Genomic DNA, 18,301 nt, shown 5'->3' on the forward strand with positions numbered 1-18,301 from the left:
ATAGTAAGGGTGTTCCAAGAGTTTTTTAAGAACGGGACCGTGAATCATTGCACTAATGAAACCTACATTTGCTTGATTCCGAAGAGTTCTCAAGCAAATAAAGTCAGAGACTTTAGACCTATCAGCCTGGTTACCTCGCTTTACAAAATTATAGCCAAGGTTTTGGCTAAAAGACTTAAGAAGGTACTGAGGTAAATTATTGATGATGCGCAAGTCTCCTTTGTGGAGGGTAGATAGATCTTAGACGCTATGTTAGTGGCAGAGGAGGTTGTTGGAGACTTTGGTAGTGCCAAGAAGAGTGGTTACCTGTTTAAGATAGACTATGAAAAAGCCTACGATTTGTTGATTGGGACTATCTAGATGCGGTTCTCTCGAGAAAAGGATTTGGGCAAAGGTGGAGGAAGTGGATCAAAGGTTGTGTCTCCTCGGTCAACTTTTCTGTTTTCATCAATGGTAGGCCTAGGGGGAAAATTAACGATACTAGGGGGTTGAGGCAAGGGGATCCCCTTTCCCCTTTCCTGTTTACGTTGATTGGTGATTCCTTCAGCCGGATTGTGAATTTTTGTTGTACCAAGAGAATTGTACGGCGCATCGAGGTGGGTCGAGATAGGGTGTTGGTGTCTCACCTCCAATATGCGGATGATACTATCATCTTTGAGGGCTTTGCTATCGTTGTTTACTAAGGGGTCTGGGCTGCGTATCAATCTAGCCGAGTCTTCTCTTATTGGTATTAATCTGGATGAGGAGAAAGTTGCTTCCAAAGCAACTTCTTTGGGGTGTCGAGTTGAATTCTTGCCGTTTAACTATTTGGGGCTGTCACTTGGTGGAAATCATAGGGCGATTGATTTTTGGAGACCGATGGTGGAAAAGTTCAAAATCAAGCTTGCCAAATGGAAAAAATTACTTTTGTCGCGGGGGGAAGATTGACTCTGGCTCAATCGGTGTTGAATAGCCTTCCTATATTCTATTTCTCGCTGTTGAAGGTCCCTGTGAGCATTTCGAAGGAAATGGATAAGCTAGTGAGGGATTTTTTCTGGGGGGCAGGGGCTGGTCATGGCTGCAGAAATCTGGTGAAATGGGATATTTCATCTCTTCCTGTGAAGTTGGGTGGTTTGGGGATAGGTGGATTCCGTTATAAAAACACTGCCCTGTTAACGAAGTGGCTGTGGCGTTTTACTCAGGAAGAGCGCCCTCTGGAGAAGAATCATAGCTAGCATCTATGGTGTTGATAAGCACGGGTGGCTGACAAAAGTTCCCAAGGGGAAAGCTAGGGGAAGGCCGTGGTTTGATATAGCCAAGAATATTGGATCTTTTAAAGAAGCGGTGGTCTTCAAAGCTAGTCAAGGAACTAGACTAAGTTTCTGGCTAGACAAATGGGCTGGCAAAGTGCCCCTTGCGCATGAGTTTCCGGACATGTTTGTTCTCTCTTTAAAACAGAATGCATCGGTCTTTGAATGCTGGAATGAGGGCAATCAGACGTGGGATCTAGGCATAAGAAGGGGATTATTTGATAGAGAGTTGGAGCAATGGATGAGGCTGGTGGAGAGGCTGGACGCTGTTGTTCTAGGGAGGGAAGCGGATAAAATAGAACCTTGAGGGGGATGGATTTTTCTCTACAAAATCAGCTTATTTGGACCTTCTGGATACAAATGACAATACACTCAAGGCCCCCTTAGTTAACTTCATATGGAAAGATTCTATTCCGAAGAAAGTGAAGGTTTTTTTATGGTCGTTGGCGTACCGCGCTTTGAACACTTATGAGAGGCTCCAAAAGAAATGCCCAGGGTGGTCGATCTCCCCTTCAGTGTGCTGTTTATGTTTGAAAGAAGCAGAATCTTAGACCATTTGTTTATTCACTGTTCGTTTGCTAAGAAAGGATGGACAGTCTTGTTTGAAATTTTTGGGCTCTCGGTTTGTCTGCCTAGGAGCATCGAAGATTGGGTGTTTGAGTGTTTTCACGGATGGCATCTTAAAAGGAAAAGCCTATTTTTTGTGGAGTTGTGCTTTCAGATCTTTACTATGGAATTTATGGATGGAAAGGAATCTTCTTTGAACATAAGTCTAAATCTTTTGATTCTTTTTGTAATAGTGTTCATATCATAGCATCTTGGTGGTGTCATAGAAATACAAAATTCTTTTCTAACTACAGCCTCTCTATGATCCTACAAGACTGGAGAGCTTTGCTGTGTTAGTTGGTGTTCTTTTTGGAGGGGGTCTTCTTGACCCCTGTCCCTTTGGTTGTATTTTGGCTCCTTTATGAATGAATCGTTTCTTTATCTAAAAAAAAAAAGGTGAATGAAATACTCCTGCATGCACGTGTGAAGATAGATTATAGACAGGTGAGAAGAAGATGACAGATTTTGGTGGATGAACTAGTTATTCCTGTTACTTTAGTGCCCTTTAATTTGATATTTCTGCTAATATATTTTATTATAACTTCAAGTTATTTCCATCAAAATTGAAATGCTGGATGCATAATTGGAAATGCATGATGCACGTGCATTAGTGGTTTGTTATAGTTCGAAGGCAAAATGTTTAACATGTTGATGCTTTTGTATTTGTTTGAGTGTAACATTTATCTGGTAAATGTCTTTGTAGGCTGCTATTTACGAATCTTGGTGGAGAACGCAGGTTTGCATCAATTGTTGCCAAGAGATTAGAGTCCCTTGGAGCCTTAACTCAAGGAGATCGAAGGCTAGTCGGATTATTTTTATCAAGATTTTGTTTATTATTAGTTAACCAATGCTTAGAATAGTTTTTCTACTTCGTTATTCTTGATGGTATTTGGCAATTCACATGCAGGGCTGGACTGTCACTAAGTGCTTATAATTATGACAGTGCTTATGGAAAGACGGCCTTGACGATGATGTATAGAGGAATAATGGAGCAGGTTATATTATATTTTATTATTATACTTTTTTTACAACAGCTATGCTTTCGTTTGAGCAGAGGAAAATAAATAACAAAAATTCACTTCCAGGATGTTCTGCCTGTTGAACCTCCTGGTTGCTCATCTGAACAACCTGATACAATCCGCGATTTTATTGAGAATGCAAAAGCTGCTCTTAATTCTGTGGGAATAATTAGGGACACAGTTCTCGGTAACTTCTCATTTCTATATGAATCTCTCGTCTCCCTCCCAAGTCCCACCTTCTAGTGAACGTTTTATTCTGACTAGAAAACAAATAAATAGAAAAATGGAAAGATTAGTTGCCGAGGGTTTTATCTTTTATGTGACTCTGTCTGCACGTTGTTAAATATTATTTAGTTATCTTATTCCCAGACTTGCCACTATACCTTATGTTACATTACGCTATATAAATTACATTTTCGGTCAAGACTTGGTTATAATTTTGAGTTGTTATTTCTGAGTTTAGCGACTGGGAAGGACTTTGGAAAAGCCTCTGGCCGTATTGTTGAGTCAGACATGAATGATATTGGTCGTTTTCTTAATCGGCTTTTGGGCCTGCCTCCTGAGATTCAAAATAGGTCTGTGATCTATAATTTACTATGATATGCATGTGGACATTGGAGTTGGGTTTGTATCATTAATGTTGACGTCAACCTACAGGATTTTTGAGTTATTTGTCAGCATATTGGATCTTCTAATTCAGAAAGCACGCATTGAAGGGAATCTTGATTCTGGAATAGTTGATATGAGAGCCAATGTTATTGAATTACGAGGAAGTCCAAAGGTTTGCTGTTTTCATCACATCACTTGTCAGTTTTTTGTTGTCGACCAAGATTCATTTCAATTATCTTGCAGACTGTTCATGTTGATCCTGTCTCTGGGGCGTCAACTATGCTGTTTACTTTCACTTTGGATCGTGGTATGACCTGGGAGGTATATTCTCTAATCATGTTTGACTACTATGATGATATTTGTTTGAGAGATATCTTCTAGAAATTCAGTAGACACATGTTTTCATGTAAATCCACATAATACATTTGTTTATTATATGTACGTATAGGAAACACTTGTATTGAATAAGAGTACATACAACCCTATAAATGGAGAACTAGAAACTGATTCCAAAGACCCAAAAGGCAAAGGAGATTGTTATTTTATTTATTGAAAAAAAAAAGAACTCCAATTGGGAAATATCTGAAACAAGGATATCTTCTAAAATATCCTATGGTTCTTTTTTGAATTCGGTCCTCTTCTTAGCCCACTTCTGGTGTAGATGCAAGAAACCTTTTTTTGATTATAGTCTCAATACACTTATGGCCAATTGGATGATAATTTTGTAACTCCATTGGGCCCTTGGGTTTTATATATATATAATTTTTTTTTTTGGGGGAATATTTCATTCATCAATGAAATACTTGTTTCTTCTTAAAAAAGAAAGATATCTTCAGAAATATGTAGTCACACACAATAGGCTAGGTACAATTAATTGCACAAGAGTGAATGTTCTGGAAACATCTCCGTAGATCTCATTTTCCTAGAATTTGCATGATTGTATCTCTTTTGAAATCTTCTTTAAAGTAGCTTGAATCAAAGTAGACCACAAAAATGTAGCTTTGTGCCTAGGGTAAGTTTGAACCAAGAGTAGGAAGTCACCCATCCGAGGGAATGACAAAAGTAACACTAAAGCTAGCAAAAAGTTTTCCTCCTAGAGAAAGTTAAATGGAGAAAGAAGGGTGATATCTTCTTCGTCTTGTTTGACACTTTCATAAGGCTCACGTCTTTGTTTCATTATGTTTTTGTGCACATGTCAGTCTGCGAGCACCATTCTTGATGAGAGGCAAAAGGATGGGCTTGATTCAACCAATGACGGGTTCTATGAATCTAAGAGGGACTGGTTGGGAAGATGCCATTTCATATTAGCCTTCGAAAGGTATTGTTTTATTTTGTTATTACACCCATGAAGCTTGCACTTCGATTTCACTTTGGCCAGGAATGACCTCATTTTTTATATTTTCATCGTTAATATCATTTCTTTTGTATATAATAGATTGATATCTCCTTTTACTTATATCTAAGAAATGAAAGAATAAGACCAAGACCTTTGTTGGACCAAGCTATATGATAGAAACCAAATAACTGAAATATATTAAAAAGAAGAGGATAAAGTAACCACATTAACTCCTAAGTAATTCGAGGTACTTGGACCTTTCCTCTCTTTGGGTCGGTCAAGCCTAAACTCCTTGAATCATTGCATACCTTCATTTCTCCCCTCAGTCTAAGTTATAACAAATTCCTACCAACAATTCCTTAGCTAATTTCTAATATACCCTTGCTATCTTGATTCCTATTAATATCCCCGATTACCCAAAAGAAATTCCTAGCAATCTGTCCTAGAAGGATTAGAACTTTCTTTCTAAGGAGAACTTTTGCTCGTACCAAATTTCCCAAATCATAGATTTAACTCAAAGAACTCTTGCTTTCTTCCGAAGAATTCAGGCATAATCTCTTTTACGTTATTTTTTGATGAGAGATATGTATTACTCACAAAAAGGGGCTCTGGAAGACCTAGGGGGACCTAGGGGGAAAATCCTAGCCTCGAGAGGCCTCATGCAAGGTGATCCTCTGTCCCCTTTCCTGTTTATTCTGGTGGTGGATATCCTGAGTAGACTAATCTCTGTTGGAGTGGAGAAAGGGGCTTTGGAAGCTTTTGAAGTGGGTAGGGAGAAAATCCGTCTCTCACCTTCAGTTTGCTGATTATACCATCCTTTTATGTTCCGGCAATCCTAATGCGTTTAAAAATCTTAATTGCCTTCTTGGTTTCTTCGAAGCCATTTCGGGTTTGAAGATTAATAGGTGCAAGAGTTCGTTATTGGGAATTAATTGTGAGGACATTAAGATCAGTGAGTGGGCGACCCTCGTAGGGTGTGGAGTTGGTAAGTTTCCGACCTCTTATCTTGGTCTTCCGTTAGGTCATAATCCAAAGTCTGCTATCTTCTGGGCGCCGGTGCTGGAAAAGTTTCAGAAGTGCCTCTCTACTTGGAAGAAGACTTTTTTCTCTAAAGGAGGGAGACTCACTTTAATTCAATCTGTTCTCAGAGGCATTTCGAACTACTTTTTGTCCCTCTTCAGAATCCCAGTGACTGTGACTGTGAGTGAAGGGTTAGAGAAATTAATGAGGGATTTTCTTTGGAAATATGTGGAGGAGGGGGGTGGGGCTCATCTTGTTAACTGGAAAGAGGTGTCTAAGCCTCTGGAGGAGGGAGGTCTGGGCATTGGGAACTTGAGGATTAGAAACGAGGCTTTCCTGGCTAAATGGTTATGGCGGTTCTTCCACGAACCTAATGCGTTGTGGCAAAAGATTTTAGTGAGTAAGTATGGGCTTCATTCGTTTGATTGGGTACAGGCAGGTGGGGCTAGAGTTAGCAACTACAATCCCTGGAAGGCTATTTCTTTGGGTTTCCCTGTTTTCTCTCATTCTTTACGTGTCTTTGTGGGGGAAGGTCTTAATATGTATTTCTGGGAGGATACTTGGATAGGCGACAAACCCTTGTGTCTTGCTTTCCCTCGGATCTACTTTCTATCTGATAAGAAACTCCTTTTAGTGGCCGAGGTTTTAAGTTCTGGAGAAGAGGGTTTGTCCATCTCTTTGGGACTCACCTGTTCCTTGATTGATCGGGAATCGTCAGAGGTCTCCGATTTACTGGATCGCTGTCTAGAATTTCCTTATTTGTTGGGAGGGAAGATGTGAGAGTGTGGACCCCAATCCTTCGAAAGGTTTTTCTTATAGCTCTTTTTTCCATGTCCCGAACTCCTCGTCGTCCTCTTCTTCTTCTCCGTCCCTGTTGACCCCTTGGTTCACCTCGCTTTGGAAGATTAAAATTACAAAGAAGATTAAGTTCTTTGGGTGGCAAGTCCTACATGGAAAAGTTAATACCTTGGATCGGATCCAGAGGATGTCCTCCCTTTGTTTGGGTATGCAGTGGTGTGTTCTGTGTAGGAATGCTTCGGAGGATCTTGATCATTTGTTGTGGTCTTGTCTGTTCGCGCAAGAGTTATGGTTTCGTTTCTTTAGATATTTTGGAATTGTTTGGGCCCGTTCCAGAGATTGTTGGGCGATGATAGAGGAAGTATTGTTATTCCCCCCGTTTTGAGACAAAGGGCGTTTTCTTTGGCAAGCGTTTTTTCTGGCTACTCTAAAAACAATAGAATTTTTAGGGTAGTGGAGAGATCTGTGAATTATGTGGGGGATCTTATTAGATTTAACACTTCTCTATGGGGATTGGTCACTAAGGCTTTTTGTAATTATCAGTTAGGAGTCATTATTTTGGATTGGAGCCCGTTTCTTTAGGGGTTCCCTGTTACTGGACTATTTTTTTTGTATGTCCTCTTTTTGTAGTTTTTTCATTTATCTCAATGAAAGTGCAGTTTCTTATCAAAAACAAAAAAGAAAATGTATTACTCACAAGAAGAAGAACAACCTAATGGCAAGGGGTAGAGAGAACCCCTCCCCAAAAGAGCTATTACAGAAAAGCCATCCAATTTTGGAGTATAGAGCTTAAGGAGTAATTACAAAAGAATTTGCTGAAACTATAGTACCACCCAGCAGTAGTTAGCTGTACATTACCCCACAAAAAAGGAAAATCTGTGGATTTGTTCTAAAAAATTCTATTGTTTCTTTCCCTCCATATATTCCACAAGATTGCAGCCACTGCAAAAAACCACAAAGTTCCTTTAGCATTACGGAAGAACCCTCCATTTAGAGCTTGAAAGAGCTAATCATCAACCTTACTGGGAAGGCAATATTCAATACTAAACAGACTAAAAACTTGTGTCCAGCACTTATTGGCTGTGGGGCAGTGGAGCAACAAGTGGTCTAGAGCTTCTTCATCACTAAGGCAGAGAGGGCAGGCCGAGGGGGAGAGGGACCACGCTCTGCACTTTTTCTGTAGGCGGTCATGGGTGTTTAAGCTCCTGTGAACCACCGACCAAAGGAACACTTTTATCTTCTTTGGGAGCTTACATTTCCAAATGGTCTTAAGGAGGGGGGGCTGGAGGGTTTTACAAGGTTTGTTGATGTGAATGAAGGTAGCCTTAGTTGAGAAGGAACCCCCAGTATCAATATTAGTCTCCTAATCTAACTAACCGTGTCTAGTTTGTTTGTGAGGCCCAACCAGCTTTCAAATTCTCTGTCAAAAAGCCCTCTTCCGAAACCCAAGTCCCAGTCTTGATGCTCTGCATTCCAGCAACTATCTATTGTATCATCTTTCTTCATTGAAATGATATAGAGATCAGGAAAAGCTGCCTCTAGAGTTCTGTCCCCCACCCAGTGGTCCTTCCAAAATCTTATTTTCTGCCCATTGTGAGCTTTGAAGGTTACAAACTTAAGAAATAGGTTGATATTCCGAGCTATGTCAAACCAGGGCCTTCCTTTTGCAGCTCCCTTTGGCATGGCAGTCACCCATCCGTTAGGTTGAGTGCCATATATGCTGCCAACCATTCTCCTCCAAAGGGCTCTTTCCTCTTGGCTAAAGCGCCAAAGCCATTTGAGCAACAAAGCGTTATTCCGCTGCTTGAAAGAGCCTATGCCGAGGCCTCCGTGCGTGAGGGGAAGTGAGGTCCATTCCCAATTCACTAAGTGGCTACTTGGGTGAAACGCGCTCCCGTCTCAGAAAAAACCTCTCACATATTTTTCCATAGTTTTCAGTAGCAGAAGCTTTCAGAAGGGAAAAATAGTAGAGGGGCAAGCTATTAAGCACGGATTGTGCCATAGTGAGGCGGCCTCCCTTGGATAGGTTTAGATTCTTCCATTTAGACAACTTACATCTGAATTTTTCCACCATAGGCTCCCAAAACCCAATAGATTTAGCATTTCCCCCTGGGGGACACCCAGATACATGAAGGGAAGCTTTTCTGTTCTACAGCCAATCAGATTTGCAGTATCCTCAAGGATGGTCTCCTCAACATTGATCCCTATTAGAGAGGTTTTGTCAAGATTGATGGAGAGGCCTGCCCCATTGATGAACAGGGCGAGGAGACCCCACCAATCCATGATATCTTCGGAGTTTCCTTGGCTGAAAATTATAGTATCATCTGCATATTGAAGGTGGGTTAAAGCTACATTCTTTGCTCCCACCGAGAAGCCTTTAAGAATTTTTTTCTCATGGCAAAAGTGAACCAAACAGCTGAAAGCATCCCCAATAAGAGTAAAGAGAAAGGGGGAGAGGGGACAGCCATCTCTTTTACGTTCTTGTTTGCCTTAAAAATGGCTGTATGGTTTCGTGTGAGGTATTGCAAGGTGAAGCCAATCAAACCAAAAGTGTTTTTAGAAGCAATTTATCAGGATCTTCTTATAAATTATAGTTGTGACAATGTTGCAAATAATTATTGGGTAGATGAGGGTGTCATCAAGTAGTGCATACGCATGCTAGGGGGAGTATCGTTGGACAATGGGCGCCCTAATCACTGTTCAATATGGATTCAAATTCTCTATGTGCTCCGGAACTATTGGATTTGAAATACATTATGTAATTTCTTTCACATACACCAAATGGTGTAAAATTACCGGCCATATTGTGACGGCATTTCCAATAGTTTCTCGTTCCCTTGGAGTTAATGAGTACAGGTAGCTTTTCCGAGGATGTTATATCCACCATAATCTAGTTTGCTTTCTGAATAAAATAATTTTATGTCCATTTTTAATTTATTTTTGTATTATTTTATGTCAGTGGTGGTGAAAGAGACAAAAGTAACAATAATAATAGTTGACTTGAAATGTTTGGCTTCCTTTTATTTTTTCCTAATCATCCAAACTTGTTTCATTTGGTTTGTTTCGAATGGTATTCATTGACTTTATTTGATAGTTTGATGATGTTAGAAGAGACCAAGGTAAAGCATGAAGAAAATGTAACCCTTTTAAACAATTGTTTAGTTTCCAGGGCCATTTTCTTCTTTCTATGTTGGAGGGATGGTGTTAGTTATTATTGTAGAAATATACTTATTTGATTGATAATGTGAAGAATTTTACCTCTATATCATTGGAGTTACACCTATACTTGTTTTACATTTTCCCCTATTTTCTCATTAAATTTACATGCAATTTGGAATCCCAGTTTGATTAATTGTTTCTATTGATTCTCAAAATATTTGTCAGTTCTGTATCTGGAATGTATAAAATTGTCCGTCCAGCTGTTGGGGAGTCGCTAAGGTATTAAATTAAAGTGGTCATAACACTTCACTGTCTGAGCACACCCATATATGTATTGATCTTTTTACATTATTCTACAGGGAGATGTCTCTTACCGAGTTACGGAACAAGTATCGAAAAACATCATCATTAGAGAAGGCTCGTAGTGGGTGGGAAGATGAGTATAACATTTCATCGAAACAGGTAAAGATAATTAAAATTTTTTGGTTAAGTGCCTTAATAGCTTTCTTGTGGTTGGTTCAGGAAGAAAGGAACAAAAGAATTTCAACCATAAACGCAAGAGTTTTGCTGGTTTTTGTGATAATATAGAGTTTATGTCCTCTGGAGTGCCCTACAAAACACTTTTGTTATTCTACTTCTGCTATCAACTTAGATTGAGGGTGTTTTGTTCAATCCCACTTTTAGTCGAGAGGATTCCTAAGCTTCTTGGCCTTGAGGTTGCCCTGTACCTGTATATGGCAAGTGGTTTAGGTGTCTTTTACTAAAATTCTTCCTTAGAAAATTTAATCTTTGAACTATAACTTGGTTCCTTTTTCCCTTATGTTGCTAGTTGCCACCCAAACAGATGCCAGCATTTATGTTTAAATGTGTCATTGCTTGATGAACCATACATCAGTTTTTCCTATAACATATATTGTATCGTTGGATGATTTCCTCTTGTTGTATCAGTAACATTTTTAAATTAATACCTTCTCGCCAATGATTTTCTACCACTGTATCCAGTGCATGCACGGACCCAATTGTAAGCTAGGCAACTTTTGTACGGTAGGCAGGAGAATACAAGAAGTTAATGTTTTGGGTGGCCTTATCCTTCCAGTTTGGGGAACAATTGAACAGGCCCTTTCTAAACAGGTACGCTGGCTTTAACTTCCGAGTGATATTTATCTCATATGGGAGCTGGAATGAGATTTTTCCTTGTTCTCGTTTTGAATGTATGAAATTTTGAAATAAAAAGGTTTGGTGAATTAACATGTCCTTTCGTTTGCACCCATGCTATTACTATAATATTACCATCCATTCTTGCTGATTCCAACATCTTTTACATACCCCAACGCCAAACTTATCAACTAGGACTGTAATACCATGCTTCATGTCTTTGATTCAAGTATTAAAACTTGATAGGCATTGCTGGTCATTCAGTTTACCGTTTTAACTGTACTTCCTCAGTGTTACTCCGTCTCAACTCATCTTGTCAGTAGGAAAAGAAATTAATCTGCTTTGATTTCATATCCTAAATTGGTATGTTTCAATGGTATGGATTGGCAGTGACCAGATTTACCTTCTTCAATATGATTCTTTATAGGCACGCCAAAGTCATAAGCGGCTCCGTGTAGTACGTATAGAAACTACAACAGATAAACAGAGAATAGTTGGGCTGTTTGTCCCAAATGGAGCAGTTGAATCAGTGCTTCGAGGTTTCTCTCTCTCATACATTATACTTCTTGAGTTTTGTAGCTCGTTGTATAGTGTCCCTAAGAACCAACTGTTTTTTTTTTATTTGGAAAATTTGTTGCAGGTTTGGCATGGGTACAAGATGTAGATGATTGAAATCAAAGTAGGGATTACATTCTGGCCCCTGTAACATCTCTGCACTGCTCCTACCAAGAAGCTAAAGATTTTGGAGTTTGACGAACCATCAACATGCCGATTCTATTTTTTTCTGCACCGTGCAATGGAACTGTGCAGTCTTTATATAATTAATTTTTTTGGTACATATGATTTGTATATTGGCAATGCTACGTAGAAGATAGGAGATGCATTAGGTCATTGTTATCATCCCTCCTAATCTTGTTTTTTGTATGTCATTATACACCGTCACCGATTTACAGTATTTGGAAATAGAAAATCTCCCCCATTATCCTTTTTGTACATTTCTTTTCCTATTGGACTTACAAAAGTTCCATAGTTTGTGTTTACTCCAATACCCACATCTCATCTGACAGTGCCATAAATTTCCCAAGTCATAGGAAATGTCTTTCACCTGAGTCAGCCATTATGGTGATTTCAGAGCCACTAATTGTAATCTGTAAGGCCAACGGGTCTGTCGGACATGGACAATCAATGTAAGATTTTTATGCAGAATTTTAATTTTGACAGCCATGCTATTCAACCCACGTTACTAAGCCTCTGTTCTTTTGAACATTTTTTTAAGATGCTTCCTCAAATGGGGTTTGGGAAGATGGCTAAATATATGTATATATTTATTAGTGGTAGGGTGAAGATTTGAAAACTCGGACTTTAGGAGCAAAATACCTTAACTGCTGATCTATACTTGTGATGGTGGTTAAATATACGTTTGTCTCTAATGTTTGAGTGTTGTTTTAATTGATTTCTATAGTCTAAAATATTTAAATTTAGTTCTTTATTTTAAATGTTTTTTAATTTAGTCTCTGACCATGTGTCAATGTAATTGATAAATTACTTGACATAATACTTAACAGGTAAAATGTAATATATCTGTATATGAGGTGAAAGTTCCTAATTTCTTTCAATTCTAAGAAATTGGCAGAGTTTTCCCGTCATGATTATATAGACCAATTTTAACATTCACTAATGGTAAATGACTAAATTAAAAATTATTGGAACTGTTTAAACAATAAAGATTAAATTGAAAAAATAATCTATCATGAAGGACTAAAGTGTGTTATCAACCTTTAAATTAACTTGAATTTATGAAGCTTGAGGTTAGAAAGTTAAGACCGTATAATTTGTATTCCCATTATTATATAAAGAAATAAGTTACAGAAATATAGACACTTCTAATTCAACACAAGTTCAACTTCTTACCCTCGGGTTCACAAATCTAACCTATGAATCAAACTCTCAAGCAAAAGCTCACACAATTTGTTATCAACAATATCACTAACAAACCCTTTATCAGATCAATTTATTTGAACTCGGATAAGATAAGATAAGATTCCATGCAGAGAGCAATGTAAAAATGGCAAACAACTCATCCATTCTGATTCCATCATTTCCTTCTGTGATTGACGAAATTGCAATTGGCTCGAATTTCCCCTTCGTTTTTCCTGGTCAGCACTCCCACATTGCCCAATTTCACCATCGAAGCTGAAAACTGGCTGTCGAACAGAAACGGCTGATTCGCCATTAAATCCACAAACGAAGAAGTCCTTTCATCAGAAACCAGCGCCTGATCTGTCGAAAGAAGCCCTAATTTGTTCTGAAGGTTCGTGAAATACGCGGAATCGAACATCCTCGGGGTGGTGGAATCCAGAAAAACCAGGTCCATGTCGTTCTTGCACTGCCGCCTCAGCAGATCCAGAAACGGAGGGTTCAGAAGCGGGTCGGGTTTCCCGGTCCGGTTGAAGCCGTAGAGGCGGTCTTTGAAGGTGCGGCAGGCGGCCCGGCCGACGGTGTGGGCCCCGGAGAGGGCGACCAAATCGAGGACGTCGAGCCCTAGATCTCGGAAGTAGCCGATCAAAGCGGTGACGTTTTCGTGGCCCTGGGGGACCCGTTCCGCCTCGGCGGCGATGGAGATTGTCCCGTCCTTGCGGCCGAAGGGGATCTCCCAGAAGGGACCTCCGGCGAGAATGGTGGCGTCTCTGGCGGCGGCAGTGAGAATGTCGGCGCAGGAGACGGTTTTAGGGCACGCCCGCTCCAGCTCGGCCTTGATGTCGTCGATCACTCGAAATCCCCTCAGCGTATTACTGGCGACGGCTCTTCTTTCGGTCCCCCGATCGTACAGAAGAATCGATGCATCGCATCCCTACCAGAAAATATGTTGAAAATTTGAAATATCCATTTTTAAGAAATGTTTCCATTCATAAATTTAATTTAAATTATAAATTTGGTTATTACGGTTTAAATTTGGTCTGTCCACGTAAATATCGGTAAAATATCGGGATTAATGGATATTTATTATATAAATAAAAAATTTACAAAAAAATATTTAAATTGACAAATAAACATTCTACTATTTCTAGATAAGTTTAAAATGATTTAGATTAATATTATGTCTATATTTTTTTATATATATTTTATCGATTTTTCTTTTCTTGTAATATTATAGAAATATTAATTTATCACTCATTTTGATGTCAAATCTACGAGTACATGAAAATGCTGATCAAAATGTCAACATGAATATTTAATACCTTAAGATGTATTCTACCTCTCCAATTTCTTATTTCTACTTTAAAGGAAAAAATTGAGTTTCTATGATTTGAGTTTAGGTTTCTTGCAAAGTTAGAAGTTTTAATTTGGTATTAATAGAGGTAAATATTTTAATTTATTTATCCTTATAGTTTGAGAAATTACAAATTTATATTTATCCTTAGAGTTTGAGATTGGGTTGAATTTTGTTCAGGACGTAGAAGTTTCGAATTTAATCCATATAAATTAATTTATTGAATATGGGACAATTGTTCTATTTATATGGCAACAAATTGATACTTTCAACTACCGTTTGGGATTTGTCCAAAAAAAAAAAAAAACCTAGGGTTTGGGAATTGTGTAAAATATTTGTTTTTGGGTAGGTAATTAAAAAATGGTTTCTAGACTTATTTGTGAGAGACATAACTCTAAACTATATGATTCAAATTAAAGCTTTTAAATTATAGAGACTAAATTGAACAAAATTGAACATATAAAATTAAAAATAGGATTAAACTGAAACTGAAAGTACAACAGTGAACTTTATGCATATATACGCATGTATAGGATGCTATGGATACATACTCTAACAGTGCAGTCGTGGAAATGCAAGCGAATGAGCGCCGGAGCTAACGTGGAATCCTTGTTGATCCAAGCTTGCACTTTCCGGTGAATGATGCCCTCGGCATCCGGGCATGTCCGCTGATAGTAAGAGTGCGACAGTAGGGAGGCCGCTGGCGGTCCTGTGGTGGGTGCCGCCACGACCAGATCAAGAAGTAGAAGGAAGAGAGCAAAAGAAGGCATTTCCATGAACTTCATGGCCCCTCGAGCTTAAAATTGGGAGATATTCAATTAACTGAGAATATGAAGAAGTTGGATCTATGGGGTTTTGCTCTGCAAGTACAAAAAGCTTATCGTAATTCAAAGAGTGAGGCTTTGGAATTTGGATTTTATGGAGTTCAATTTATTTTTTAGAATAATTTGGGATATGATTATAAATTAAAGGGAAGAAAATGTACGTACGTGAGAAGCACTAATATTTATGCTTACATGCAAACATGTCTTCTCTTATCTTTAAGATATATTTATATTTATTTTTTCCCTCAAGAGTTGACTCTACTTTCTTTCTTTATTATTATTGGTTGATACTCCCCCACTTATACACCATTTTAGCTCACGAGTTTGGTTTTTGTATTCTAAAATTATAAAGCTTAGAAGTTGTATTTTTTTTTAAGTAGATCGGATCGGACCGGACATATATGTCAATTACTATTGAATTATGCTCGTTTTGACGAGAAGTTATCTTGGTGTAGGTAATTTTGATCATCCAAACTATTTTGGTTACTTTACTTGTAGTTTTTGTTTTAGTTCATTTTGGTTTTTGTATTTTATACTTTTATTTATTTTAGTTTCCTCTTACGTTTAAGACATCAGTTTTTGGTATTTGTAATTTTAAAAAGTGATTATTTTAGTTCTTATCATTACAAATTTTATCTGCAATTGATATCAATTAATACAAATTTATAGCTATATTTCAAGAAATTTAGTGAGTGAAATATCATGTTAAAATTTTGACACGAAATAGATGAGATAAAAATAAAAATGAAGGGATCAAAATGGTTGTTTTTAAATGTACGAGAACCAAAATAATATTTTGCAAGCATAGTAGTGAACAAAATGAACTAAAGTTGAAAGTATAGAGACCAAAATGTTTTAAAAGTATATGAATCAAAATATATTGAGTTCCAACATAAATTATACACATAAAGAGAAACTTTTTAACATAAAATCTTGGTTACATTCCACTTGAGTATATTGTTGTGTTGAAAATGCGATAGAAAAAAAAAAGATGCAAAATAAAATTAAGAGACTATGAAATAGTCGCTTTTTAAAAGTATATATGGATTAAAACGAACATTGTGAAGCTACAGTAACTAAAATAAACTGAAGTTGAAAACACAATAACCAAAATAAACATTTTGAAAGTGCGGAAACTAGAATGAACTTGAACGTAGATGGACCAAAATAGTATTTTAACTTTAATATTTTTAAAAATAATAAAAATAAAATAGAACAAAGAAAATGAAAAAAGAGATTAAATGGCTTCTCCTCCTGGTTCTAGCCAAATGTATATTATCTTGAAATAATATAACATTAAGAAAGGAATAAAAAATAGTAGTAATATAAAACTTCTTGACTTTATGCACTTGATTTTTCTGTTTTTAAATTTCCTTGAGGAAAATAATTAGGTTATACATATTAAATATACATAAAGCATATACAGTCTTTAAAATTCTACTACATTCCTTTGTTTCCATATGTAATTGAATAATATATGTTATTTTATGCAATTATATATATTCTTTTAAAATTCTATAATAAAATAAATATGCATTTATTAAAATGTCATTACTTTTTATTTTTTCAAAAAATTTTACAAAAGCGACTTTGGATTAGTTTGCAATCTATGCCATTTTTGTAAAGTTAATGCTATAAGTATAAATACATATTCTTTTTATTATTCTTACAATTCCCTCTAATTATGTACTATCCACCATATATTATTTCACACCTTTTTTTCCAATATATTATTTATGAATTTTCATGACAAAGAAAGTAAAATATATACTTTTTGTTCATTGAAGTTAATTTTATTTGATCTTCTACATTTTAGACCTTTTAGTTGAATAAATATTCATCTTTAGTCAAGTTTTTTACTATTATTTAACTATATTATTAATATGTGAAATGATAGTTTCATCTATTTACCTTTATTGTTTACCCATTCTTCTCATTTCCTCACTTCTCTCTTTTCTTTCAATGATGTGTTACTATATTTGTGTTAGCGTTGTTCTCGCCCTCTAAGTAACTTGATAGTACTGATTAAAAGTTGAATGTGATATAGTGATTCTTTTTTTTAATAAATATGAGACTGGTTTCTAGATAAAAAAAAATCTAAAAGCAAAATCCTTTAGGCAATCTTAAAGATTGATAATAATAATTAAAACTGCTATATGGAGATAAATCCTGTTTTATCCGAAAAAGTGATATCAAAATCATGCCCGAGACAAGACACAACCATTAGAAGTTAATCGATGAAGTATGGTAAGTCTTAGATACATTAAATCGTATGGATGAAATATTAAGACGTCAACAAAAAGTGGTGAGCTCAACTATATCTAAAAAATATTAGGTCACAAAGATATATTCACTACAAAAAAGAAAAAGAAAAAAAAAAATTTCCCTCATTAAAAACTGTTGGGAAAAGTCCAAAAAACGTCGGGAATGATCTCCCGACGAAAATTTTTTGTTGGGAAACTTGTCGGGAAAAATCCTTTTTCTTGTAGATTGTTGGATAAAACGATGCATGGGCATAGGTGTATAACAAACAACACTACTTCCCTCTACATTGCTACAAAATATTTTAAAAGAGTTCCAATAAAAGAAATTAATTTAAAGTTTGAAGCATGATATGATTGTACAGGGGCGAGAGAGTGCTGCATTAAAAGTATAAAAATATTAAAAAAGGAAAAAAAAAAGAAGAGGAAAGGAAAGTTATAAAGTGTTTTCTCAAGGGATGAAAATATAGAGTATAGTCCCCTAGAGATACTCCAGTGGCGAGCGTTTGGAGTCCGGGGTACCATCTACTTTAAAATCTCAAGTTCGAGTCATGTATTCGTCATAGTGTTTTTTAGTTTAAACAACGAGTTCTAATTATAGAAATCTACTAGTATAAGTTACACGACATCGATGATGCTATAATGAATGTATAAAATGTTTGCTGAAAAGATTCCTCTCCAGTCATCTTCCAATTTCTTTTTGTTCTCTTTTTTTTGTATGTAAGTGAAGAATTAGATATTTTTATGTAAAATCTCTTTAATTTCCTCTGTTTTCTTCTTCTGTTCTGTTCTGCCACCAATCTAACATTATATGTATCCGTACCACCTCCATTTTAGCCTTTTCCAATCATTTCTTACATTATTTTTCTCCCTTTTAACTCACATTTCCAAATACTTCTAATTCAATTTGTTTTGAAATGATTCTCTTTTTTGTTTTTTGTTTTTTGCTTTTTT

General features: G+C 36.8%; 2 protein-coding genes across 4 annotated transcripts in view; one reads left to right on the plus strand and one right to left on the minus strand.

The window, feature by feature from the left end:
- Positions 1 to 11,986, plus strand: part of EMB1135 (RING/FYVE/PHD zinc finger superfamily protein) — a 28,953-nt gene extending 16,967 nt beyond the window's left edge. For 2 of the 3 annotated variants that reach the window (XM_088120604.1, XM_088120606.1), the window contains exons 21-32: positions 2,599 to 2,694; positions 2,803 to 2,890; positions 2,981 to 3,101; positions 3,378 to 3,489; positions 3,572 to 3,695; positions 3,767 to 3,844; positions 4,723 to 4,841; positions 10,062 to 10,115; positions 10,196 to 10,298; positions 10,839 to 10,967; positions 11,419 to 11,530; positions 11,632 to 11,986. In XM_088120604.1, the coding sequence (XP_087976730.1) occupies positions 2,599 to 2,694; positions 2,803 to 2,890; positions 2,981 to 3,101; positions 3,378 to 3,489; positions 3,572 to 3,695; positions 3,767 to 3,844; positions 4,723 to 4,841; positions 10,062 to 10,115; positions 10,196 to 10,298; positions 10,839 to 10,967; positions 11,419 to 11,530; positions 11,632 to 11,663 (1,168 nt within the window). In that variant the 3' untranslated portion in view covers positions 11,664 to 11,986. The remainder of the gene's footprint in view (positions 1 to 2,598; positions 2,695 to 2,802; positions 2,891 to 2,980; positions 3,102 to 3,377; positions 3,490 to 3,571; positions 3,696 to 3,766; positions 3,845 to 4,722; positions 4,842 to 10,061; positions 10,116 to 10,195; positions 10,299 to 10,838; positions 10,968 to 11,418; positions 11,531 to 11,631) is intronic. The other variant, XM_088120605.1, reaches the window with a different exon arrangement.
- An 822-nt stretch (positions 11,987 to 12,808) lies between these two features.
- Positions 12,809 to 15,141, minus strand: LOC111018010 (peroxidase 7). Its single transcript, XM_088120583.1, has 2 exons — positions 14,814 to 15,141; positions 12,809 to 13,842 (listed from the first exon to the last, which is right to left on the minus strand). The coding sequence occupies exons 1-2, from the start codon at positions 15,045 to 15,047 to the stop codon at positions 13,087 to 13,089; spliced, it is 990 nt and encodes a 329-aa protein (XP_087976709.1). The 5' UTR covers positions 15,048 to 15,141; the 3' UTR covers positions 12,809 to 13,086.
- Positions 15,142 to 18,301: the final 3,160 nt, after the last annotated feature.

Source organism: Momordica charantia (genome assembly GCF_013281855.1).
Source record: "Momordica charantia cultivar OHB3-1 chromosome 2 unlocalized genomic scaffold, Mcharantia_2.0 BLBB01000002.1, whole genome shotgun sequence".
In the NCBI taxonomy this organism is placed as follows: domain Eukaryota; kingdom Viridiplantae; phylum Streptophyta; class Magnoliopsida; order Cucurbitales; family Cucurbitaceae; genus Momordica; species Momordica charantia.